The sequence below is a fragment of the Dendrobium catenatum genome, unplaced genomic scaffold (assembly GCF_001605985.2).
Source record: "Dendrobium catenatum unplaced genomic scaffold, ASM160598v2 original_scaffold_280350, whole genome shotgun sequence".
Taxonomy (NCBI): Eukaryota; Viridiplantae; Streptophyta; class Magnoliopsida; order Asparagales; family Orchidaceae; genus Dendrobium; species Dendrobium catenatum.
The window spans coordinates 301,306-328,381 of NW_021598742.1; the positions used below are offsets into that span (position 1 = coordinate 301,306).

Consider the following 27,076-nt stretch of genomic DNA (forward strand, 5'->3'; position numbering starts at 1 on the left):
CCAAGTAATATCAGACAAATTCAAGACTTCTTCATGATATCACAAGAAACGATAAAAGCGAAGAATAGGTAGCTCCAGACAGAGACGGTAATTTTGCGCCCCAAGCTGTAGAAAGACTAAAATCTACAGTCTAATCATGACCTGGATCAAAAAGTTACCGGGAGCTCACTTCAGCCATATCCTTCAATTTCTGAACTGGATCAAAAACTTTTTCCGCCGCTAGAATTTCAGTCTGATTTTTCGCCATCAAGAGAAAGACTATAGAAAACAAAATCGACATCCTGACAAATTCGCTCATCCTCCTTATCGTCTGCTGAACTTGAGACGTCTTCCCCTGAAGTGAAGCTGCGGGGCGTTTTAGTGTAGGTGAAACATTCGATCTCGTCCCAGACAGTGATGTTATCAAAGTGTTGGATTTGAGAACACTCATGAACTCCATTTTCTTTGTTAAAGCCTATCTTCCTCACCAATTCCTCTTTGCAACTTATTCGCAGGTAAGTTGCTTTTATGTTGTCGTCAAACCACATCGGAAGTGAGTCGGCACTGAAGTCTTTCCAATCAATATTTTCCAATGTATGTGTAAGCTCCACCAAGTTAATTCCCGGACAGTCCTCTATCTTTAGTCGTTGAAGCGCCGGAAGTCCCGAGATCTTTTCCAGGTAAGGGATGTTTCCAATTTCAATGATTTCTAGAAAACGGAGGTTGTGCAGCTTTTTTAGGAGGAGTTGGGTTGCCTTACATATTCTTATTCTCTTCAATGAGTTAGCTGCATGAAACAGTACTTCTTCAGGAAATGACTTGAGCTTTGAGCAAGCATAAATTTGCAAAACCTCCAATTGAGACATCACAGGTATATCTTTTCCCAAACTACTCCACTCCTCCCAGTTATCCATATTTTCAAAGCTCAATAGTTTCATTTTTGGAAAGAAGACAGAATTTTGATATGAACCATTTTCTATGTTGTTTGTGTAGAATTCTGAGCCTATGCTTTTTATTGATGCTGCACCTTCAATATAAAGTGCTTCCAAGTTAGGCAGCAATCCTAATCCTTTAAGTTTCTTGCAATTGCTACAACGAGTTATTTTCAAGTATCGTATATTTATTGGAGATCCCAGCCAAGTTGGTAACTTGCATCCCAAATAGTTGGTAATTTTAAGAATTTTTAGTTCGACTGGAGGGCGGAGATCCTCAAAGACCTCCTCAATTCTTTCGGAATCTTCTATAGAAACTTCATTAGAATCACTCTCTGAGCAACTTAGTCCAAGCTATTTGAGGTATTTTTTGTCTTTTAGAGCAGCACTTTTTGCTTCTGGCCTGTTTGACACCCTTTCCAGCTTGAACAAATCTAATCGTCTGTAAGCCAGTTAACATGATTGGTTAGTTCTTGAATTCAATTGAAGAAGATATTATTAGAAACACAACAATATAATACGGGCTTATTATACTACCATATATGTAGCGGCCATGTACCGCAACTATACTTATTTATATGGTGTAACCTGTAACAAGAAAGATAATAATAATAATTTCCTTATTCTGCTTTCGAGTTCTGTGCTCAAGCTTTCTTCCTCTCTCTGTTTCTTGTGTTCTTTAAACTTCAACAGATATCATCATAATATAGATTGTAATTTGTAAGTTTGGAATGCAAGCGTTTTATATATGTTCAACATAATATGCTTCATCATTGGAATGTGTTGGTGCATCACAGATAACATTGATAATTTTTTTTTCTAATTAAATAGGTTATTATATATATGAGATAATAAGCACACAAAACAAGAGTAAAATTTGATTAATAAGCAATACAAACCTTAGCTCCGAGAGGGTCTCCAACTCCTTAACAATAGATAAGTCCCGTGCAATATCCTGATCCGGAGGCACGGTGAATTCAAGAACTTGTAGTTCGTTCAAAGTTCCCACTCCCGGCAGTAGATGATCCAATGCAGAACCTTTAGTAGAAAGAGAACATAGATGATGCAACTTCATTATGCATGAAGGCAAATTATAGAGTTTTACACACTCAGAGACATCAAGAATCCTCAGAGCATTGAGGTTTTTGATTGTTATGGGCAACTCCTTTATAGGAGTTTGCGATAGGTTTAGGTACCTTAGCAGCTTGAGGGAACCTAGGGATGCAGGCAACTCTGTAGCTTTAGTTCCTCGGAGCCATAGTATTCGAAGATAACGAAGATGATTGAAGAGGTTATTATCAATATCACAATAGGTTTTATCAAAGATAAAGAGAGTCCTCAACGACAACTGTTTTTGCTGAGATCTTCGGTGGATGTTAGTTGTTTTGTCGGGGTCACCTATAGAAGAAAGACGCCGCAGCTTCTCCATCTTACCAACCAATCCAGAATCTAAAATATCTTCTTCTTTTGCAGCGACCAGATTCTCGTTTCGAGTCAGAAACTGAGAGAGCGAGTAGAAAAGTTCATGCATCTTAAAATAAATTGCTTCTATGTATATTCGATCAAGTATCACGAGGTTCCTCTGTACTAGAATCGTGAAATAACTGACAGCAACATCGTGCGATGATATACCCCTTTCATGTTTGATGAGCCCCTCCTGGATCCAAAGGTTTTTTGCATTCATAATCTTAAAATATCTGCCTGTGGGCTCCGAAAATTCGACCCCGGCCTTTCCACCACGCGATTTCTTTTTTATTATTCGAGCGAGAGAGTTTTAATTGAATAAGTTCTGAGGTAAATTTTGGAAGGCAGATGGATTTGTAGATAAGACACTACCCAGAGATTTCACCCTCATTTTGCGAGGACTTTATGATCTGAGTTCTGGTTTCCTATAGGCGCAAGCCCCTATAGTTAATTACCCCTCCCGATCTCGAGAGAGAACTTTCGATTAAGGCTAGTCGTCAATCAGATACGTAGAATATACGTGTTATCTAGCATATAGTATCAGCATAGGGTTTTAGGATTTGGAATTTGAAAATTGGTTTGGATTTGAGTATTTGGAAAGTTTGGAAATAGTTGGGAATTTGAAGATTTTGATATTCAAAATAGAAATTGCACCATCTTGCACTTAAAGCGGATGGTGGGGGAATGGATGATAGACCCGATCAAGATCCCATGGTTCCGTCGTCCCGGGCCATCGTGGTCCCTGATCTACTTAGTCAGAGGAGGTAGTCGACCCAACCTGACAGAAGGATCCTTGTCGACAGCCATAGGTTGCTTCGTCCAAGGGTACCTTGTAGACCTGGGGTGAATGTTTGTCTAAGGGGATAAATTTAAATCCACCTTAGCTAACAGAGGGCTTTGTGCCCTATCGATTATATCCTATTGATTCATATCTCAAGGATTTGATACCAATAAGGAGCTTATCGGCGCTGGCCATAACCGGTATTTGTGGTGCCATTTGGCGGCAAAACCACTCGGTTCAGAGGGCACCGGGTCATAACCGTTTACCTGCAGTGCCATTTGGCGGCAAAACTGTCGGTTAGAGGACACGTACCACGTCGTTACTAGCAGGAGACTGTTTGAGAATGTATCCTAGTGATATTTTCGACTAGGCATTTAGCTTTTTTGTGAGCTGAAGTAAATTTTAATTTGTCCACCTCGGCAAACTGTTGCGGAGGGCGGATGATTTTTGCTTTATGTGTTTGATGGATTTATTTCAATTTTAAATATCTTGGAATTTTGGGATTCTGAAATTTTGGACTTTATGGAGCTTTAGATTTTCGTAGGCATCTGAGTGGAATTTGAAATATTTAGAATGGACCCCTCCGGTTGATATTAGCATTCAACACGGCCATCATCGGGGTGTTTGGGGTCATTTCCATTTGTTGACTGAACCTTGTTGACTCGGCCGAGCTGTTGGCCGAGGATTGGGTTTCGTAGGCTTTGTGCCATTGTTAGTAAATTCTTAGTGTTATAGACTTTGAAGGCCTAATATGAATGTATTAATACAAATATACCGGTCGCCGCAACCGTATATTTGCTCAACGGTTCGAAACCTGTCGACTCCTATTGATCCGTATAGAATGATCGGATCCGAACATGATTTACTTGTTGACCCGCGAAGCATCCCTGGACGTCACGTGTGTACCAATGGCACGCTCGCCGGGGCCCTTGCGGGTGTTTGATCGTACTTTCCCCTTTAGTGTACCTATGTGTATACAATTTATAGTGCACGTGTAGGGGTATTTTGGAATTGTTCGTAGACGCCTTCTGTCCGCTTGCATAGAAGTTGCGGATCCGGTGGCGTGGCGTAGCAGCTTCTGAATAGAGTTGTTCGTTGTTTTGTACAGGTAGACTGTCGTACACTACTCGTTGCATTCTGCTGGTGGATCGTAGTATACCAACTAATCTCCTGCTTTATGTTGTAGAAGCTCATAGGAACTTGTAGCCTTTATGTATTTTGCTGTGATTTTGATCTTTACGATACATCCACTATTGCTGGAGGTAGATGTATTCATCGTTAGACTGATGTTGACTACATGATACTGCATTTACTGTAGTCTTTATGCATCTACCCATGGGTGGATGTTGTGGCACATACATCTATGTCAGTAGAGAGATCGTATGTGTTGCAGATCTTCCATTGTATATAAGGGATTTTGCATTTATCACAGTTCTTGTATATTTGTCATCCATTTCTTCGTATGTGCTGGTTGTTGTCATTTGAGGGAGTCTAGTGTATTTGTTTACACTTGAGTGACATCAGCTGTGTATGGCCTTAGTGTTCTATCCATGAGCACACTAATACACCATTGCAATCAAGTTGTTTCCCCTCAATGTTTACAAGCATGCTGCATTTATCGTGTATAATAAATTGCAAATCACTATGCCCACCATAGTTCTTGAAGGCTAATGACATGAATAACAACATTATCATTATTTCCAGTTAAAATCAGCATCTGGGTTGGCATAATCATTGTGGACAGATTGTATCATTCTTTGGGGGATTCTTTCGTTAAATACTATCCAACTTCTTTAAACGAACTTGTGGATCCACTGGCAAGGACATTAAACCACACATTGAACATCCCTTCAAGAATAGTACATGATAATTTGTTCATTGATAGTTGCTTGCAATCGTTTGAATGCTTTAATTTGATTGAGATCAATTCATATACACACTGGATATTTATCACCCTTGAGTCATATGGCCTTTTGATTCAAGTCAAGTTCAAATCAACTTTGATTTGAGACTTTTGATCTTTTGAATTTTGAATTCAATCACATTCACTATAATTCATTATGATTTATTGCCTTGGATTTTAGACAATATATCATAAGCATCCAATATATATCAAGCTAGCATATTTATTATACATTGGTCCTTGCTTGCATGATTAATGATATTGATTGGCAAAATTATAATCCTTATCATATTTCATGCTATTCATTCGATGTTCAATGTCTTGTTCAAGTTCAAATACAAGTTCGAGTGTAGTCCTTGTTGTCTTGTAGAGTCAAAGTCCCATTTCAAATAGTAAGCTTAAGTTTCAATTTCATTTGCACATCTCTTTTTTTATTTGGATTCAAGTTTATTTAAGTAGATTGAATCAAGTCCACAAGTCCCATTTTGCTCCAAGTCATTGTCTGATTTCAGACAAAATTTCGGCAGCCTCCTGACGTCTCCCCCGTTTAGGGGAAAAATCAAGAGGCCGCCTACCCGCCACGTCAATAAAGACGTGCACGATTGGTGTTGGTGAGACACCGCGGCAGTATTTTTTATTATTTTCTCCCACCACGGCCAATAAAGGCGTGCATGGGGTTTTTTTAAAAAGTATTTTATGAAAGATACAATTTTGCTTTCCCCCCGCTCGGGGGTACTTATGAGTGATCCCGCTTCGCCGTACGTGCCGCATCGGGGTCCCATCCTACCATGACCAATAAAGGCGTGTATAGGACAGTTCTTCGATTTGCCACGAATATTGAAGTAGTATTTTGAGTTTAGAAGCATTCGTACCTTCGCGGGTTGTAGTGGTTGACACATGGATCGAGGGGTCACTCGCCTACCTCGTCGTAGGTGTCGCACCGGGTTCCCTCCTACCATTGCCTAATAAATAATAATATTAATAATAAATAAAAAAAATATCCCTCCACATTCTCTGTTTCACGGGATCGGGCCGGAGAAGCGCGCGTATGGGAGAATGTTACCTTCACAGCTCAAGAGCTCCTGCTATTACTCCCGATCAAAATTTTATAACCTCCGATCCAAACAGGAAGGGGCGACGTCGGAGGGAGGCGGAGGAGCTGAAGGATGCGGCTAGGGCTTGAGGAGCTCGGTTTTGGGAGGAGTTCGGTCGAGTCTAGGGCGTCGGGTAGGGAGGAGAACGACCGGTTGATCGGAGGCTTTGGAAGAGGAGGTTAGCTTTTCTCTCTCTCTCTCTCTGTTGGAAGCGAAGACGGCGGGATCTGTGGGTCGGGAAAGAGATCCCGTCGGGTTGAGCTTCGGTACAGTGGAGCTAGGTCGGAGCTGTGGTCGGACAGAGAGCTCGATCGTGTGGGATAGAGGTATCGGGAGAGGAGGTCGGGAGTTGAATGTCGTGGAGAGAAATGGAGGTCGTGGGATTTGCAAATGGGAGAGAGCCGAGCAGCGTCGTGTGTGATCTGCGAATGGAAGGAGTTCGGGCTCTATTTAACGACGCTGAGGGAGGCTTGATCGAGGGGAGTCGCAGGATATCCGGGCAGGAATCGCGGGAAGCGACGCGAGCGGCGCCGAGTGCACAGCAATTCGACGGGATTCCTGGATCTATAGGGCAAGGTAGGATTTTGAGCTTCTTTCCCTTTTTTTATTCTTTTGGGTATAACATGGAGGTCAACACTGCCTTTAGGAAACAAGGAACAATACAAGAAACATCGCTTGATATCCGTAGGCAGGACTTGGTAACTAATGTATAAAGCAGAGCTGATGTAGTGGATCGTCGGAAGATGCGACCTGCAAGAAGGATTTGAGTTTTCCCAATCCAGGGAAGAAGAAGAAGAGAGCTTTTCAAAAGCTTCAAAGACTAAAATATATCATTCAATGCATTTCTCCTCTTACACATTCCCTATATATAATGCCAAAGCAAGGAAAACCTAGAGAATCCTAGAAGATTCTAGAAAACTTATAGCAAACTACATAAGCTATTCTAAGGGACACTTTAGACTTAAAATGCTCCGCATCATTCTCCCCTTGCATCAAAAGAGCTCGACTCCGTCGAGCCTCGTCATCGGGAGAAAGATTATGATCCATCCTCCTGGGTCGAAGACTTTAATTCTTTTGTACATGTTCTCAAGCTGAAATCCTTCGAATGATGAAACATTAATGCTAGTAATCGTCATTTTTGTTCTCATCAATTCAGGTATAAGATAATCCAAAGTCCAAATTATATGAGTGGTCTACGGGTCGTAGAAGATCACAAAATCAAACATCTTTTTTTCTTGTCGTGGGATCCTTATATCATGAACAAGATCATCATTAGTAAGCATGCTTTTAGCAAGGGAAATAAGATAAATCTGATGAGAATTAGAAGCTCCAGAGTCTCTTCTTTCACTCCAGAATTCCATGTACTTTGGAGCATCTGATACTATTCCTTTGATCACATGTAGTTTCTGTTTCCAATCAAGCATTGATTTTGGTTTGTCAAAGAGTAGTCGTTCATGACTATTGTTGGGCACTATATCATAGATAAGAAGAAGCTCTTCAAACAAATCATTTATCAAAGCCATAATGTCAAAAATAGGATCCCAAGTTCTGCAACCACACACAGACGGATAGTTCTCTTCTATATAAGATAATTTGTCAATAGGAAGAGTCATCCTATTTATTGTACACATTAGTTCTCTACTATGCATTTCACCGAACAATTTATGTGCATCTTGAATTAGTTGGCCAATAACTTTCATCCGCTTAATCACATTTACATCTTCACGAGACCAGACTTTACAACTCATTACCTTGATCAATTTGAAAGCGGTGTCATGATAACCAACACCACAAATATATGTATGATATTGTAGTTCAAAACCAGGATTCCTCATGAAGTTAACAAGTTCAGATATGTCCATAACCCCAACCTTTCAGGATTTGTTCTCAGATGAATCAGATGATGATGAAAGGCTCCATGCACCAAACGTAAGGAGAGTACGCTTATTCAGCCCAACGAACGATGGAGGGGTCTCAGCCATGAATGCATTATTTGAAAGGTCCTTCGACTTAAGGCTCCGTAGCTGACGGAGCTCCAGTGGAGGCTCTCCGGCAAGACCATTCACCTGCAGTAAGATTGTGTCATGGTTTTCAAGCTTACCAATCCCATATGAGATATCGTCGGTGCAGCCACAGCAGGCCTTTTCTAGCCGAACTAACTTTCTAGGGCTCACGATCTCCAGCTGGATCCAGCCCTTGTAGTTTTTAAAGTACCTGATGTGCGGTTTCAGGATCTTGGTAAGGAGAAGCTGAACTCGATCTTCATCGTTGCTTTTGTCGCCGGAGGCAGTGGCAACTACTGTGATGATGTTGTTACCATGGGAATGGTTATCACCGAAGCTCAGGGACGTGTGGTTAGGGGAGCCGAGCCAACAAATAGCGTAGGAGGTACTCTGTCGATGTGCATTATGCTGTAGGATTCCTTCAGCGGTAGTAGGATGTGCCTGGACCGGGGTTATCGGAGCAGAGCCGTCATCCATGTTCACAACATTAGACGCTGCCAGGTCAGGAGGTGGAAGCTGGATCGGATGGTGGAAGCCGTCGGTCACAAGCGCATAGAACGGAGTGGGCGGGTTTGATCTTGTTGCTTGGAGCGCGGAAAGGTCCGCCGGTCGGTCGAGAGATAAAGCAGAGGCAGAGCTGGAATTGGATCGTGTGAGATCAGGCTCCACGCCAAGAGCGAGATTGCGAGAGCATAGTGGGTGTGGGTGTGGGAGCTCTGTCTGTGCGGATGGCAATGGCGGAGTGGCAGCGGTGGGATCGGGTTGAATGTCGGTTATGGGAATGCCGTCATGCGGGTTTGAGAGTTCTGGCGGTCGGAAGACTCCGGTGACAGAAGGATTTGGGGAGTATCCCACTCTCGGAGATGCGTCTATTAGAGCGGAATCGAGCTGGATCGGATCAAGATCGGAGTTCCGTTTGCGAGGCGACGTAATCTGTGGAGGCGGAGGATTTCGCCATTGCAATGGAAGTTCGAGCGGTGGGTATTCCGGCGGTGGATCACACCATTTGAGCGGGAGTTCGAGCGGAGCGTAATCATCAACGACTGGGGGAGTATGGCGGGATGGATAGCATCTGCGTGAAACGGACGAGGAGATCGAAGAAGAAGAAGAATACCTCGGTATGGTTGCCGACGACATTCTCATCTTCCTTATTGCCCAAAGGTTTTCGCGAATCCGATCAAGATTTCTGTCTACCTGATCGAGCGATTTCTTCGATTGAGCTTGATAGAAGGCGATCCGGCTTCGAGCATCGTCGACAGCCCACCTTCCTTGGCGTCGATCGTCGTCGACCGCCAATCTTGTTTTGCGGCTTCGATCGTCGTCGACAGCCGACCTTCTTCCGCAATCCATCGATCTTCACAAGCTCCAGGCTCTGATACCAACTGATGTAGTGGATCGTCGGAAGATGCGACCTGCAAGAAGGATTTGGGTTTTCCCAATCCAGGGAAGAAGAAGAAGAGAGCTTTTCAAAAGCTTCAAAGACTAAAATATATCATTCAATGCATTTCTCCTACACATTCCCTATATATAATGCCAAAGCAAGGAAAACCTAGAGAATCCTAGAAGATTCTAGAAAACTTAAAGCAAACTACATAAGCTATTCTAAGGGACACTTTAGACTTAAAATGCTCCGCATCAAGAGCTGATTTCCTCAGGAAGCCCTTTCACCTCCCACATGATGTTCTTGAGAACAAACTTCCATGATTCTCTTGTTTTGCTCCGGGCAGACAACATCCCCCCTATGGCATTGATCGCTAGTGGTAGTCCATCACATTTTTTGACAAGTTCTATGCCGATATCTTTGAGGTTCCATTTGTCATCCTTCGCTTCCTGCTGCTCCCAAGCAGGAAAAGCTGACTTGTAGAGCAGTGACCACCCATCTTCTAGAGACAATGGCTGCACGCGTTGGGAGTGGACTGCCATCATCTGAGCTGCAACCTCTTCGTTTCTTGTGGTGACGAGCACCCTGCTTCCTTCTGCAACTCCCCTCTTTAGCAAGATTCTCAACAAGTCATTCCATACTCTCTTAGTCTCCCACACATCATCCAACACCATAAATACCCTTTTGTCTTTCACCATATCGATAACCTTCTTACTGAGCGAGTCAAAATTGTGACAACGCTCACCGTCTCCGCCAGCAGATGTTATGATGTTTCTCAATATATCATTTTCATTGTAATTCTGGGATACAGAGACCCACACATTTACCTGAAAGCGGCTTGCGATTATGTGATCATCAAATACTAATTTGGCCAGAGTGGTTTTGCCAATCCCTCCCATTCCAACGATGGCATATACAAGAGGGTTGTCGCGGTCATCCTCTTTGGTAAACAACTCGATCAAGCGCCGAGCATCATCTTGTATTTTATTGCCCACTATATCTGAACGGACCACTACAGAAGTAGTCCTGTCATTCGATCTCATTTGGCTCTCCACCGGACCAGTAGGTGCGAACTTAGGCAAAAGCGATAATTTGGGTATTTGCCCTTTGATATCGTCATTTAACTGTTTATTAAGCCGTTGAAGCTCGACACCAATCCGATGATTGGATGCAACCTTCTTGATGCTGGAAGACTTGCCATGGAAAGAGTAGCGTACCTTTTTAGACGAAGAAGGAGTCGACTTGTCCTCCTCGTTACTTCTGCTTTCACTATTATTGTCTTTGAGGGCAACGTATTCGTCGAGCAGGTCCTCGATGTCGTAGATGTCCTGGTTGATTTGGTTAAGCCATTGTTTCATGGAAACTTCCTTGATGTTTTTCTTCTCAAAGTCTTGGAGATAGCTCTGGATGCGTCCAAGGGTGACCTGAAGCCTCTTCACATCGTCTTCCAACCTTAACTGCATCGCTAGCTCCTCCTTTGCCATGTTGATCAAAGTTCCAAGCACCTTGGAAACAAGCGACTCGACCGCCGATTCCATCTCGATCGTTTGCCCTATCTAATTGCTTGAATGAGCTCAATTCGATCCAAGTTGACACTTGCACAGGGAGAGCTTCAGCTTCAGCTTCTCTTGTAATGCAGAGACCACAGATCTAACGCGTGAAAAATGCTTTTGAGACCATTTATTGAATCTAAGATTAATCATAAAAATATCTGCCTTATAATTGACATTGTTTGACGATTTTCAATGCACCAAATATAAAAATAATTAAAAACTGAGTAATCACATATATAATTAGGGGTGGATGCAGGCTGGGGGCCTCATGAAAGAAAAACTTGTTCTATTCATGAGAGAGAGAGAGAGAGAGAGAGAACAAACCGCTTGAGGAATTTTTCCCTGCGAATGAAGAGTTCCATGCTTTTCTTCTTTAAGGGTTGGAATTTGAATATTGATTAAAAAGTTTTAATTTATAAATTGATTTTGTTTGTATCTCTTTTTCTTTTTTTCAAGTATTCTATTTCTTCTTAAGCAGATTAAAAAAGAAAATCTAAGTGGTAAAATTTATTTGAGTTTAAATAGTTTTAAGATTTGCAATTAAAATTTTTCATGCACTTTAGAGTTCTGTTAAATGAATTGTATTTTTTTTCAATTTAAAAATAAAATTTATAATTTGTCTAATAATTATTCATTATTTTTTAAAAAATTTTAGAAGTAATTATTATGTCTATTAAATTCTCCATCAAACTCTAGACTTATATTGAAAAAAATATATTTTTAATAATATTAATAATAAAGTAATTGTACAATATTTTTTAAAAAATGAAGACTTCGTCATAAAAATAGCGTGTGTACCCTTTAATTATTGGAAGTTTTTTTATTATATAATTTAACTTTTTTTTTATAACAAGTCTAACACATTTTTTCATGCACTATGTAGAAAGGTAAATATAAATAAGTAAATTCATGACATCTAAAGGAGAAATTATTCTTTGCGGAGCCAGCTCTATCCTGCAATGTATCCTTAAACTTCTTACTGAGCGATTGTCTTAGATATTTGGGCATACACACCACCAGACGACGGCATTATATCAGCTAGCTCGTCAGAGTTGAGCTTTTTTGAACACGGGGAGGACTGATACATATCACGTTAATAAGTGAGCCTATGCAGGGCATTTTATCTTCCTTAACAAACTCATGCATTCGCCACTTTCTTATTTACCATTTCTGCTTACCGTACTGCCATTTTCTTTTATGATTGCTATAGTCAGTTTTAGTATTACGGAGAAAAGAAAGAAATACATACAGGAGGAAACAGAATGTATTCGCAGTTTTTGCTTATTATCAATATTACAAACACCAGAAGTACATCGGTTCTGTAGTTTATCCATTGTTCCTTTGATGTAGGTCCCTGCACAAATGGTTTACTAGCAACAAGAAGTAAAAACAATGGAACAGTAAACTGTTTGTATAAACTCAGAAAAAACTAAAAGACTCTGCTTCTCCTCCTTCCCTTCCCTTAAGTATCCTGCTCACTCCTCCAATACTATACTAAAATTAACTACTGAAATAAAAAGGAGCACATGTGCTATAACGGCCTAAAGCAGAAAGTAATGGAGTATATTCTAACTAACTATTCAGGTGTTTGATAAAATGATCCTCCGGCACAGCAAATAAAGATACTCCGCGTCATTCTTCTGACGATTTTTCAAGACTCGTGTCCGATGCACACATGAATTCACCCATAAGGGGCTCCTCCACTTCGCCACGTCGTATTTTAAGTATAATTAGCTCCTCCTCATCTACTTGACCTGAGACGTCTGCCCATTTAACTTGCCCGTCATACTTAGCGAAGCTATTGGGCATTTCGGGGTGGATGAGCCTTAAACGTTCGTTCTCGTCCAAGACAGAGATGTTGTCAAATTGTTGGATTTTAGACCACTCATGAACATCATTGACGCATATCTTCCTCACCAATTCCTCTTTGCAACTTATTTGTAGGTAAGTGGCTTTTATGTTGTTGTCATCCTCATGGCCATGAGTGGAAAACCACATTGGAAGTGAGTCAGCATTGAAGTCTTTCCAATCGATATTCTGCAATGTATGTGTAAGCTCCACCAAGTTAATCCCCGGACAGTCCTCTATCTTTAGTCGTTCAAGCGCCGGAACTTCCGAGATCTTCTCCAGGTAAGGGATGTTTCCAATTTCAATGATTTTTAGAAAAATAAGGTTGTGCAGCTTTTTTAGGAGGAGTTGGGGAGCCTTGCATATTCTTATTTTCTTCAAATATCTATCTGACAGGACTTCTTCGGGAATACACTTGAGCTTTGGGCATGCATAAATTTGCAAAACCTCCAAACAAGGCATCACACGTATATCTTTCCCCAAACTACTCCACTCCTCCCAGCTATCCATTTTTTCAAAGCTCAATAGCTTCAAACTTCGAAATAAGACAGAATTTTGATTTGCACCATTTTCTATGTTTTTGTTTGTGTAGAATTCGGGGCCAATGCTTTTTATTGATGATGCACCTTCAATATAAAATGCTTCCAAGAAAGGCAGCAATCCTAATCCATCAAGTTTCTTGCAATTGCCACAACCAGTTATTTTCAAAAATCGAATGTTAAATAGTCGAGATCCCAGCCAACTTGGTAGCTTGCATCCAAAATAGTTGGTAATTTTAAGAATTTTTAGTTCGACTGGAGGGAGGAGATCCTCAAAGACCTCCTCAATTCTGCCGGAATCATCTGTAGAAACTTCATTAGAATCTCTCTCGGAGCAACTCAGTTCGAGTTCTTTGAGGTGTGGTTTGTCTTTGAGAGAAGCACTTTTTGCTTGAGAGCTGTCCAACAGCCTCTCCAGCTTGTACAAATTTAATTGCCTGGTGGCCAATCAACAAGATCTGTTAGTTCTTAAATTCAATTAAATAAGAGATTATCATAATATAGATTGGAAGTTTGAAGTGTAAGTATTTTGTATATTTCCGACATAATATGCTGAATCATTATAAAATGTTGGTGCATCATAGATAAGATTGTTAGTTTTTTGTTTTCTAATTAATTAGGTTTTTTTTAATGTAAACGTAGATAATTAGCACACAAAACAAGAGTAAAATTTTATTAAAACGCAATACAAACCTTAGCTCCGTGAGTCTCTCCAACTCCTTAACAGTAGAGGATTCCCGTGCAATATCCTGGTCTAGAGGCACAATGAATTCAAGAAGTTGTAGTTTGTTCAAATTTCCCACTCCCGGAGGTAGATGATCCAATGCGGAACCTTTAGTTGTAAGAGAACATAGATGATGCAACTTCATAATGCATGAAGGAAGATTACGGAGGTTTTCACACTCAGAAACATCAAGAATCCTCAAAGCATTGAGGTTTTGGATTGTTATGGGCAACTCCTTTATTGGAGTCTGCGATAGGTTTAGGTACCTTAGCAGCTTGAGGGAACCTAGAGATTCAGGCAACTCTGTAACTTTAGTTCCTTGGAGCCATAGTGTCCGAAGATAACGAAGATGATTGAAGAGGGCATTGTCAATATTACCAATGGTTCTATTGAAGATCAAAAGGGTCCTCAACGACACATGTTCTTGCAGACATTTTTTTGTGATTTTAGTCGTTTCATGGGGGCCGCCTACAAAAGAAAAACGTCGTAGCTTCTTTATCTTTCCATCGAATTCAGAATTTAAAATCTCTTTTTCTTCTGTAGCGACAAGATTCTCGTTTCTAGTTAAAAACTGTGAGAGTGAGTAGACAAGGTCATGCATCTTAAAATAGGCTGCTTCTATGTATACTCGATCTAGTATCACGAGGTTCCTCTGTACTAGTATTCTGAAGTACCTTTGTGCAACATCATGCGATGATTTATTCTTTTCATCATGGATGAGCCCCTCCTGGATCCAAAGGTTTTTTGCATTCATAATCTTAAAATATCTTCCTTTAGGAAACAATGAACAATACAAGAAACATCGCTTGATATCCCTAGGCAGGTCTTGGTAACTTATGTATAAAGCAGAGTTGATTTCATCAGGAAGCCCTTCCACCTCCCACGAGCTGCTCTTGAGAATAAAGTCCCATGATTCTCTTGTTTTGCTCTGGCTGGACAACATCCCTCCTATTGCATTGATCGCTAGTGGTAGTCCATCACATTTTTTGACAAGTTCTATGCCGATATCTTTGAGGTTCCATTTGTCATTCTTCGCTTTCTGCTGCACCCAAGCAGGAAAAGCTGACTTGCAGAGCAGTGACCACCCATCTTCCAGAGGCAATGGCTGCACGCGTTGGGAGTGGACTGCCATCATCTGAGCTGCAACCTCTTCGTTTCTTGTTGTGACGAGCACCCTGCTTCCTTCTGCAACGCCCCTCTTTAGCAAGATTCTCAACATGTCATTCCATACTCTCTTAGTCTCCCACACATCATCCAACACCATAAATACCCTTTTGTCTTTCACGATATCGATAACCTTCTTACTGAGCGAGTCAAAATTGAGACAACGCTCACCATCTCCGCCAGCAGATGTTATGATGTTTCTCAGCATATCATTTTCATTGTAATTCTGGGATACAGAGACCCACAAATTTACCTGAAAGCGGCTTGCGATTATGTGATCATCAAATACTAATTTGGCCAGGGTGGTTTTGCCAATCCCTCCCATTCCAACGATGGCATATACAAGAGGGTTGTCACGGTCATCCTCTTTGGTCAACAACTCGATCAAGCGCCGAGCATCATCGTGTATTTTATTGCCCACTATATCTGAACGGACCACTACAGAAGTAGTGCTGTCATTCGATCTTATTCGCCGGCTCTCCACCGGACCAGTAGGTGCAAAGTTAGGCAAAAGCGATAATTCGGGTATTTGCCCTTTGATATCGTCATTTAACTGTTTATTAAGCCGTTGAAGCTCGACACCAATCCGGTGATTGGATGCAACTTTCTTGATGCTGGAAGACTTGCCATGGAAAGAGAAGCGTACCTTTGTAGACAAAGAAGAACTCGACTTGTCCACTTTGCTGCTCGTGCTTTCACTATTATTGTCTCTGAGGGCAGCGTATTCGTCGAGCAGGTCCTCGATGTCGTAGATGTCCTGGTTGATTTGGTAAAGCCATTGTTTCATGGAAACTTCCTTGATGTTTTTCTTCTCAAAGTCTTGGAGATAGTTCTGGATACGTACAAGGGTGACCTGAAGCGTCTTCACATCGTCTTCCAACCTTAACTGCATTGCTAGCTCCTCCTTTGCCATGTTGTACAAAGTCCCAAGCACCTTGGAAACAAGCGAATTGACTACCGATTCCATCTCGATCGTTTGCCCTATCTAATTGCTTGGATAAGCTCAGTTCGATCCAAGTTGAAACTTGTTGCAGGGAGAGCTTCAGCTTCAGCTCCAGCTTCTCATAAAGAGGAATGGATGAACTTCTTGTGGAGTGGACAGATCACAGATCTAAGACGTGCAAAAAGCTTTTGAGAACAATTATTGAAACTAAAATTCATAATACAAATATCGTCACCATCAGCTTCTCTTAACCACAACCATCAACCACTACGGCTCACCTGTGTTGACCTGTAAGTTTTTGATCTCACCTACTCCGACCAACCGCTGCTTCTGGCTGCCGACTCCTCTGCACAGTGAAGCTGATTCGTGCCTTAGCCAGCCTCCAAGCTTCCCGTCGACTCGCCGGACCCGCCTACCTCCGGCCAAACCGGCCTCCGTCGACGCCAAACCCGTGCGTGAACCTCCGTCTCTGATCCTACCCTAGCCCGATCGGGCCTTCTGCTCGTTTCCGTCTCTCCCTCTTTCTATTCTATTATACATAATAATATATAGTATATTATAATAAGTATATTATATTATTGTATACATATCATATTATGATATATTTTATTATATATTATATTATATGATGTTATGTTAAAATATATGTATTTATTATAATATACATTATATTATTTCCGGGGAGGTGACGCCGGAAGGCTGCCGAAATTTACTGAAAAATTTGGGACTTAGTCAAATTTTTGAAATGATTGGAAAATGCTCAAATGATCATTCAATTTGAAAATAATTATAATATTAATTATTTGATAAATTAAAACAATAAAAAAGGGATCTCTAACCGAGCATCGACAATGTATCACAATCTACATCCAATCTATGTCAACCACTCGATCTACAACCAATCATTGCCAATCGAAGCTTCTGAAGACAAAATCTCCTCGCCGTTGATATGCTCCGGTCGAGTCGAGCCCCTTCTTACCTCTCGGCGCCAGGGAGGGGACGCCGGAAGGCTACCAAAATTTTTATTGAACAACAGGGGACTTAGACATAAAATTACAAATTGATTCAATCATAATTTAAACATAAAATCAATTTTGAATCAAATTTAATCACATAATATTAGACTTAAACTCAAAATGACTAAGTTCTAATTTGATTTGAAATTGACTTGACATGTGATATTTCTTTCCAGTGTTCTTTAGCAATAATTATCCTTCATTTTGCTAAAAGAAAGCATATCACTAAAGCACAAGGAGAAGAAACAATGAATTTATAACATATTTAATTGATCTATAGGATATAATAGAAAATTCGTGGCAACCAATGCAGTTGATTTACAAGTACGAACAAGATCTTCTAATGGCTATTGGATAAATTTCCCTTACAAGCTATAGTAGATGATACGATAAGCTTGAATAAATTAAACAACACATCTTCTACGTATCACAACTCAAATCTGACTTAGATTAACGCCACTAAATCCGCAACATGTGTGCAAGCGGACAGAAGGCGTTCGTAGGCCCCTTAAATGAAATATCGGGTATTTTTCTAAGTAAAATTTTGATTAAATGAATCATATTTAAATATTTTAAAATACCTTTATGTATTAAATGTGATCCATTAAATTAAATATACCCCTGCATGTACTCCGGTCAACATGTTAAAAATATAAACACTAATGATTGAGAATGCTGCGCAGGGTCAAATGTTATAACCCGCATGTGCTCCAATCATCACATCTAAATTATAAATCTAATGATTCGAGAATGCTGCGCGGGTCTAATTTCAAGTTTCATCCTCCTCAAAAGGATTGGAGTCGACACGACTTGAATTGCAAAATGCCTCTTAAAATCCTACAAAAAAATACAAGTGGCTTTAATGTCACCCCGATGATAACCGTGTTGATCGGAAATCTCAACCGGAAGGGTCAAATCTCAAATCAAACAACAACTCAAATTCTTGAAATGAAATATATCACCTCAAAATTAAAATTAAAAATCATCCATCTCCCGCAATCATTTGTCGGGGGCGATAAATTTAAAATTAACCTTAGCTCACAAAGAGCGAATGTGTATCGGTGTATCACTTTGATTCATCCTCAAATAGTCTCTTGCCAACAGGGACGTGGCATGTGTCCTCTGATCGGGTGGTTTTGCAGCAAAATGACACCATTAATTATATTACGATCACGGCCAAAGCCCGCATGTTTCCTAAAGGCGTCAAACCCTTGAACGATGAATCATAGGGTATATTTGATAGTCATAAAGTCCTCTGTAAACTAAGGTGGATTCAGATATATCCCCTTTGACAAACATCAACCCAGGTCTACAAGGTATTCTTGGACAAAGCAACCCACGACTGCCGACAAGATGTCTTCTGTCAGGTTGGGTCGACTACCTCCTCTGACTAAGTAGACCAGGGATAATGACAGCTCGGGACGACGGAACCATGAGATCATGATCGGTCTCGTCTTCATTCCCCCCACCATCAATTTTAAGTTTATAATAATAAATTTCAAATCATAAAAATCTAAATTCAAAATTTAAACCCTAAAACTATTATTATTATATGGTAGGTTTATAACCTATTCGACCCCTTTAATGACTAGCCTTAATCGAAAGTTCTCTTCTCTTATCAGGAGGGGTAATTAACTATAGGGGCTTGTGCCTATAGGAAACCAGAACTCAGATAAAAAAGTCCTCACAAAATGAGGGCGAAATCTCTGGGTAGTGCCTTATTTAAAACCCAATCTGCCTTCTGAAAATTCCCCCGGAACCTAATTTAGTTAAAACTCTCTACTGTTATCATCACACAAACACTTGAAAATAAAAAAATGATTGATAGCGTATAGAGGCCAGGATCACAATCCAAAATTAAAAATTTTTTGAGCCCACAACCTGCCACCACTAGTGACCACTTTCTTTCAACTTTAGTCTCCGAGCCATCAGCTCTCATCACAACTTCATATATGAATATTCCTTTCATTATTTTTACAATTTTTATAGTATCATTTCTAAAAAATATATCATTTATAATATATATTAATATAAATATATAAAAAAAACACGGCACATTTTCGTAGGCTAACTGTTGAGAATTTTTTTTTTGGGACTTTGAATGATTAAATTATAAACTCACACCACATATTAACTGCAGCTTTGAATTTCAATATATCTTGATTGGGTAGCTTAAACTCCAACAACAGACGTAAGGTTGGTTGCATATTTACTTTGATGAACCTTTACTATGGGCAAGTTGCCGATGTTACATCAAGGTGATGCTGAAGCCACCTGAGATTATGTTCTCGCATACTTCTGTTGCACATATGTAGAAATAAAAGTGGTGATTTAGGCTTTCAGTTAAGATAGATTTGTTTACTATTTTCTACGCTTCGTTTGTTTTTACACGTTTAATTCCTCCTTTTTCATCCAGCTTTTCTTACACTGATATTGAATAAAGCATGCGAGTAAATGCAGTTCGTTCATGGTTCGGATTGTTGTGACTGTGAACAGCCTTTTTAAAAACTCTCCATAGTTTGCTTATTGGTTTTTAGAAGCATTATTTATTAAGCTTTCTCCATTACAAAGACCTTTTCTCCCATTAACGTTTTTTTATAACGAAATCGAAATAAACGTCAAACGAAGCCCTCAAACAATTTTTTAGTACATACCGGGAAATTTTTGAACATAAAATTATGTGTACTAACAAGTTGCTGTTGAAAACCAGTATTAAAAGTTGTACCGAGATGAAACAGTAGAGATCTTTAAAGTCATCCAGCTTCAATGGTAGGGATCTCGATTACCCAGTTGAACGAATGTAGCTTTCTTCCGTAGCATCTAAACTTCACAAATATAGGATCAAATACTATTTTTTTGATGGATAGGTCGGATCATTTCACTATGGTACGAAAGTTTTAGAATACCATAGCATAATACTGAATATCTAATTATATAACAATAGTTAGTGCGACTGTAACACCGAGGGATGGCCTCCAATCATTCTGATAATAGCTACAAATGTGACAAACAGCCGAGCCTGTTACGCCGGCTCTCGCGGCCTCACTGAGAGACGGTCAGGACAGAATACCCTACGCTCACAGGCCCTTGCCCTCGATTTGTCAAAAACAGTAGCCTATTTTGTAGCAAATGAACGAGGAACTCATCTCCTATTTTCAAATAAGGATCTCAATACTTGCTTACCTTCTAGTGAAGAAAGATAGATGTTACTCTCTTTGCCTTATAAATTCTTATACAATTTTGTAGCTTGTGATCGCATAAGTTTTTTTTTTGTTGTTTTCTAATATATATGAATGTGTTTAGGTGGTCAGAAATTAATTTGACACGATTACAAAAATTCAATTCTGAATTTGACCTGAATATTCGAGTTCAAGATGATACGAATTCATTAATCTCATAATCCAACTTGTGTTTTATATACTAAATAAAATTCTTTATGTGGGAGCTCATATTTGAGCCAAGTTTCTTAAGAATATTCCTAACGAATAATAAATAAAATTGAATAGAACAATAATGCTTTAAAAAATAGCTGGAAAACTAATATAGACGATTATTTGATATAAAGACACAGAAAAACTAAAGAGGCGAACAAATCATAAAAGATTTCGATATACATTGGAAGAGAATATGTACACAATGTAACTTTCAGGGAGTTTAAGGGAGTTAACACAACCGAGCTTGGATCTATTTTAAGAGACTTTTGTAAAGCCTGTACAAACCGGGAGGTACTCTCGCGAAAATCTTACTCACTTGTTCTTCTGTGGGCATCATCAGAGGTTCCGTAATATTATTTTGGTTTTACATTGTAAGAGCACGCTAAATAAACAAGGTCGGACCCAAAATACAAACAATATACTCTAATAGATATAATAAACCATAGGCCGCTAGCTCCGCACATGTTACCAGTACGTGGTATTAACACGTCTGTCTTTGTATTTCTATCATGTGGGAAATTTTGGGGTTAAAGCCCATCCTTCCCTCATTAAACTTGAACGAAGATGTATTCCAACAGAATATAAGAGTTAATAGATTCGAGTGAGACACTCTTATCATCTTCACTCCACCATCTACAGTGAGCTTACAAAAACTAGAGATTTCTTATAGTCCGAGGAGTTTCTAAATTGCCTAGCCACAATACTACAACAGACGTAAGAGTACACACGTAGGGAGAAAGATCACTCTTCCCTGCGCACAAAATACGTAGCCAAAAGGACTTTTTCAACGCGAAATCGTTCTGAGAGAACTACTACGTAAGTCTGTGTTAGAGTCAACTCGGTAAACCCACGGGGTTACTGTTGCTTTCCGTATAGTTGTGAAATTGTACGTAGACTCAGAGAACTATCGGTATAGAACAACTCGCTGGTTGCCTAAAGGACTAAGGACGCATTCAAGGGGTAGCTGAGGATCATCATTCATCATTGTCCTTTGAGCTTCTACAAAATGTGTCAATTTGAACAAACACATAACTCTATAATGTGAATTTTTCATGATTTATATTTTTGAGGTGATTGCTTAAATTGTCGGAGCATTAGATTTATCTAGGTTTGCCAACGAGTTTTAACCTGAGCAAAAATCTATATGTTACTTCACAGGCCCACTTTGAGTTTTTTAAAATTATTATTTAAAAGACGATACTTACTTATCACGCTATAATTATTTATCCCTAACAATACTTACTTTTAAATTGTCCTTTTATAGAGAGATAAAACTCGTAATAAGCTAAATGTTCGGTGTCCAATGCTGGTGTGTGTCCTCAGAGAGCACCATCACTCCATAAATCTTCTCCTGCCATAAATGGTGCGGTAAAGAAATATATAGTTTTATATATTTCTCACGCGTCATTCTAATGTACGGAATTTTTTTTTGTATTCTAGGCATTGGTATTTTGGTTTTTTTTGTTTTTAATAGCCTCGCAGTTGGATAGATTCTCTTTATAAGAAACACTCTATGAAATACGAAGATATTGGGCCTTGCGTCGTATAATTTTTTTACGTAAAAAAATTAGTTTTTTTATCTCCTTTTGGTTGATTGGTATACCTTTCTTGTATTGTGGAGTGTAAGGGACAAGTGCTGGAGATCATAATGTGAATACCGTACTGAATTTTTAATATGCGCGTTTAGAGATAGCAGTCACTAAGAGAGATAAAGAAGCGGCTAGAAAACAAATCACCATGACTAGCTGGCATCCTTTGGATTTCTGGCGCCGCTCTTATGATTATGAAATCTTGAATTAATTCACTAGTCACTCTCAGTACGCAGTTAAGTTGTTATATAGCTCTCATAAGAACGGAAATGGAAATTACACAAGATTTTTAAGGTTCCATTTTGGGACGGCTTTAATAAAATTAAGACGTTTCCAAATGAAACTTTAAAGTCGAAGGGGCTGTTTGATTCGGATTTGTGCATAAGATTATTAGCAGAGATTTAACACTAAATCAACGCTAATTGGAGTCGATTACACGAGATGTAGTTTGCGTGCCTATAAATCCGAGCCTGATCTTCGCATTAGAAGTCGGGATTTAACGAAATTTATGGCATAAATTCGCCTGTAAAATTCGGTAAATTCCAAATCCCATTCTTAGAAGGCCTTGGCTTGATGTCACGAATGTACAATTATATATAGTGGGCATTTACTGGGTGGGCAGTGGATTTTGAGGGATTTTATGAACTCGGGGCGGCTTCTCTTGTTGTGGAGAGAAATTATGGTGTACATTCAGTTTGACAAAGTATAAATGTGTTTGTTTTTGTGCAGACAAGACCATACATCGATAGGATGGGAAGGTCCAGATATTCATCAGTTGTCTGGTGATGGAGGCCAGAAGGATCAATGGTATTCGAGTTTCTAGTGCAAACGGAGGTCGTTCGAAGGATATAGCTCGGCAAAGAGATTGGGAGTCAAAAAAAGACTGTTGTCTGTTGATACGCTGGAGGAGGCGGGGAGTGCGAAAGGACCCATCGCAAATGCGAGTTGACTTAGGTTCAGTAAAGGAAATACGTAGTTCGGCTAGCTTTTTCAAAAGACGCAGCGCTATTTCGGTCAGAAAAGACTGTTATCTTTTTGATGGACCTAAGCAAGCGGAGGGGTCGGTGAGGATGCATATGGCGGATAACTGGCGATTAAGAGAGTAACACAATGGAGAAATGGAAAAGATTATAAGCAACCTAGATCCTCCATATATTAGTAAATAGACGGGGTCCAGGTAGTAGTCGGGGGCGAGAGACCGGCCGTATCATATAGTTACATAATGTATGTTGATCATTTATTCAGTAATATTAGCAATCCTTAAAGACCTCGTATCAATAGTGATGTCAGGTAAGGACGCATAAGTAGTTTAAAATAGCTATTAGAAGGTCGAGTAAAGGGATCGTTAGATCTGGGTGGTAGATAGGAGACTGGGGTCAGTAAGTAAGATCTTAACGTATTGTAAGTAAGGGACGCATACTTCTGGTTTAAATAAATAAAGTAATAATGTTCTGGGTGCGTCAGGTAAATTGGTTGGGCCCAGTAAAAGTTCGGGCCTCATGGGGTGGGGTTGATGTCGCTTAAAGTGTGGATAGAAGAATTTATGGCCTCAAGTTGGCGGTTTGGCTGGTAGGTGAGGGTATTAATATCAAAAGGCCTGCTCCAGGAATTGTTCCAAGGGACGATGTCTGGATCAAAGCTCTGTGGACGAATGGATCAGATTTTGGAAAAATAATTACAGTGCTTAATTTATTTAAATTACCCACTATGTATAATAAGTGCACTTAGATTATGATCTTCGACACATTTAAAGGTGATTTTCTGATGGAACATCGTTTCCAGTAGTCCGAGGTTGTGTTCATCGTAGAAAATCATCCGTTGTAGAGGATTTTAACTGGGAGATCTGGGAAGTTAACTTGGGAGAAACCGTTGAAATTACTCATAGAGGGCGTTAATCCAAATTGTCTGATTCGTCCTGGGACGATCTGGCGATACGGTTTGTTGATTAATGGCCAGGGCCGTATGCTGAGTTTTAATTATTTAATTAGCATTTAGATTTTCATGTCTCATTTTGAATAGAGAGAAGAAATCATAAAACAAAATGTCAAGCCGAGGAGAAAAGTTAAAGTCGATAGGCAAATTTGGAAAAAGTTGATTTTTCGGTAAACGAACGAGGAGTCATGTTTTTTTGATTTCGAAATCAAAGAAGACTGTTCGAAGCCAAAGGCCTTCTATAGAAATTGCTGTAATATAATATTAACGTCGCAAGGTTAGTATAAATTATTACTTATGGAGGGTAAGCATTGAACAGGTTCCGCGTATACTCACTAAATATTTTTAAGCCAATCAAGAATGGCTCCATTTGAATCGTTCGCTATTGGCGTGAAATTAAATTCAATATCAACTTTAATTTTTAATTCTTTAAAATGAAATGCTAATCAGGGAATTTCGTTTTCGTTAATGATTTTCGTCCGTTATATCACCTTCTTTGATTAAGGTCTCGGTTGAAATTTCTAAGTTACTAAATTTATATCAGCTAAATTTAAGTTTAAAATACATTTTGGTAGTAAATTTTCATGGGTTTTTTTTTTAGGGATTTCAGTATAAGTTGTCGGGAAGAATGATCGGGTTATGAGAAGGTTACTCTCCAGCAAGATAAATCACTCCCTTCTATCATGTCGGAAAGTGTACTATCGATGTAATTGCCGATTGGATGTCCTAAATTATAACCAACATAATGCACGTTACTTTGTACTGTAAATCCAGTATTTATTTTGCCTCTTGCACACATTTAAATCCTAACTATTTTTTAAATCCTGTGATTTGCCTGGTGTGGCTCGTGCACATATTTGGTTAAGTCTTTTCATCGATGGATTAATAGATTTTTGTCCGGATTTAAAAATTTTTGGTCGATAAAATATTTGACTTACAGGGTTGTTTTCAGGAAACGGTTATTACTACTTTCGGTGGTGGTGAAGTTGCATACAAACCTAGATTATTTTATTTAATTCCTAGTGAAATTAGAAATTAAAATACATTACTCAATAGTTTTGGCCGCAGGTAGATAAGTTTTTAAATGATTATTTTAAATTTAGAGAGAAAGATGGGCTTATTGTCCATTGTAATCCAAATTTCGAAACCTTTGTATGCCATTTATAGAACTTGGATGTGGCATAAGTTATCTGAGATATAAGTGTTGATTAGGATAACTGGGACTAACACACATAGTTCTGCGATGAGACTATTTCATAAGAGAATGAGTTAAATTAGGGACTTTTCAGGAAAAATTATGTAAATTCCGTATACTGCCGTTGTGCTGCCTTGCGATTTTGTCTGATTTCTGATTTGCCCGTATTTCTTCTGAATTGATATGATATCTGTATGTGCTATAAAAAGGGAGTTTATAAGGGGCCTCCTGGATCCTAAAGCGATTCAGTCAGTGTCTGGGAAATCTGAAAATGAGGCTCAAATCTGAATTCCTTGAAATCGAGTTCTGTTCCGGATTCCGATGAAATCTGTTCTGATGCATAAGCATATTTGTTCTGGTCTGTTGAGCACATAAGCATATCTGTTCTGGTGCTCGTGAAGGGCATGAAGGATTTATAAGGGGCCTGAATCCAAGAGATTCAGTCAGTGTCAGGGAATTTAGGCTATGAAATATTACATTTGATATCTGATTTCAATCTGATTCTGGGCTTTCACGGGCATCTGTTCTGTAAGGGGCAAGTCATGATTCATGATAGCGATATGATTGGAAATTCTGATTTCTGAATTCTGTTAATTGTGATATGTCTGATCTGTTCTGTTTCTGATTTGATACGGGCTTTCTTGTATATCTTCTTCCGTCAGTTTTGTTCTGATATGATTTGAAAGTTCTGAAAAATTTCTGTACGATTCTGATGCTGTTGATATTAATCCGTTCTGCATTTGTATTCTGATTGTGATCTGTACGATTCTGATTTGATGTGATATCTGTCCGTATCTGTTGCTGGATTTGTTTCTGTTTCGTTTCTGATAAGTTCCGATTTGGATATTTTGTCTGATTCTGTTCCGATTTCTCTGTACGGATTTTCTGTTCTGATGAGTTGGAAATTTTTGGATTCTGAGAGTTTTGTAATTGGAGGTTTGTTGCTTTTGGGCTGAGCTGTTGAGCTCAACTGCTTGTTTTCCGTGGTTTTCAGGTTCTGGAAAGGGAAGGAAGTCGGCAGGATTTAGATTTCAGAGTTTGATCAAGTATAAATGTATGTTTGTACCTCTTTTGATTTTTGTAGTAGTCATAGGGCTTTCCGTTCTGTCTCTCTTTCTGTTCAAAAGCGCATGTACTGTATCTGTAGTGATTGTTTTGAGGAAAGAAAAGATAGATGTTTTTGTTGCCGTTGTGTTTGATGATTTATAGTAGCCTCTGTTGTTTCTGTTTTGTGTTTTGTTTGAAAATTAAATAATTTGGCAAGATTCAGTTCAGACCAAATTCCAAAAAACCAGATCTGGTCAGTCGTCCGTTTTGCTTTCCGTGTCGGCGGCCGGTGTGAGCGGGAATCCGTCCCGGATGCAGGTCGGGCGTGACAAGGGCCTCTAGTGGTGGGTCCGGCGGAGGTGAGACCTCAAGTGGTGGTCTAACGAAGCAACGACGTTAGGTGCGGTTGGTACCGGCGGAGATGAGGGCTCAAAGTGGTGGTCCGGTGGAGCAATGACGTTAGGGTGGTGGTCCGGTGGAGCAATGAGTTAGGTGGTGGTCCGGTGGAGGCAGGGCCTCAGTGGTGGTCCAGCGGAGGCAAATGGCGTTTTGCGG

The 27,076-nt window shown here is 39.7% G+C and overlaps 2 protein-coding genes across 4 annotated transcripts; both read right to left on the reverse strand.

Annotated features, from left to right (window-relative positions):
• Positions 1-972: 972 nt before the first annotated feature.
• LOC110093689 lies at positions 973-11,577 on the reverse strand. Its single transcript, XM_020818659.2, has 7 exons — positions 9,800-11,577; positions 9,706-9,715; positions 8,083-9,510; positions 7,368-7,701; positions 6,606-6,983; positions 1,811-2,658; positions 973-1,353 (listed from the first exon to the last, which is right to left on the reverse strand). Exons 1-7 carry the CDS (start codon positions 11,073-11,075, stop codon positions 1,266-1,268), a joined length of 4,362 nt encoding a protein of 1,453 aa, XP_020674318.2. The 5' UTR covers positions 11,076-11,577; the 3' UTR covers positions 973-1,265.
• An 853-nt stretch (positions 11,578-12,430) lies between these two features.
• On the reverse strand, positions 12,431-16,825 carry LOC114579103 (putative disease resistance protein RGA1). 3 transcript variants are annotated; one of them, XM_028692801.1, is made up of 3 exons: positions 16,617-16,825; positions 14,171-16,476; positions 12,431-13,914 (listed from the first exon to the last, which is right to left on the reverse strand). In XM_028692801.1, the coding sequence occupies exons 2-3, from the start codon at positions 16,330-16,332 to the stop codon at positions 12,723-12,725; spliced, it is 3,354 nt and encodes a 1,117-aa protein (XP_028548634.1). In that variant the 5' UTR covers positions 16,333-16,476; positions 16,617-16,825; the 3' UTR covers positions 12,431-12,722. The 3 variants fall into 3 exon arrangements, with proteins under 3 accessions (XP_028548634.1, XP_028548633.1, XP_028548632.1); XM_028692800.1 differs by having other exon boundaries at positions 16,587-16,825; XM_028692799.1 differs by having other exon boundaries at positions 14,171-16,825.
• Positions 16,826-27,076: the final 10,251 nt, after the last annotated feature.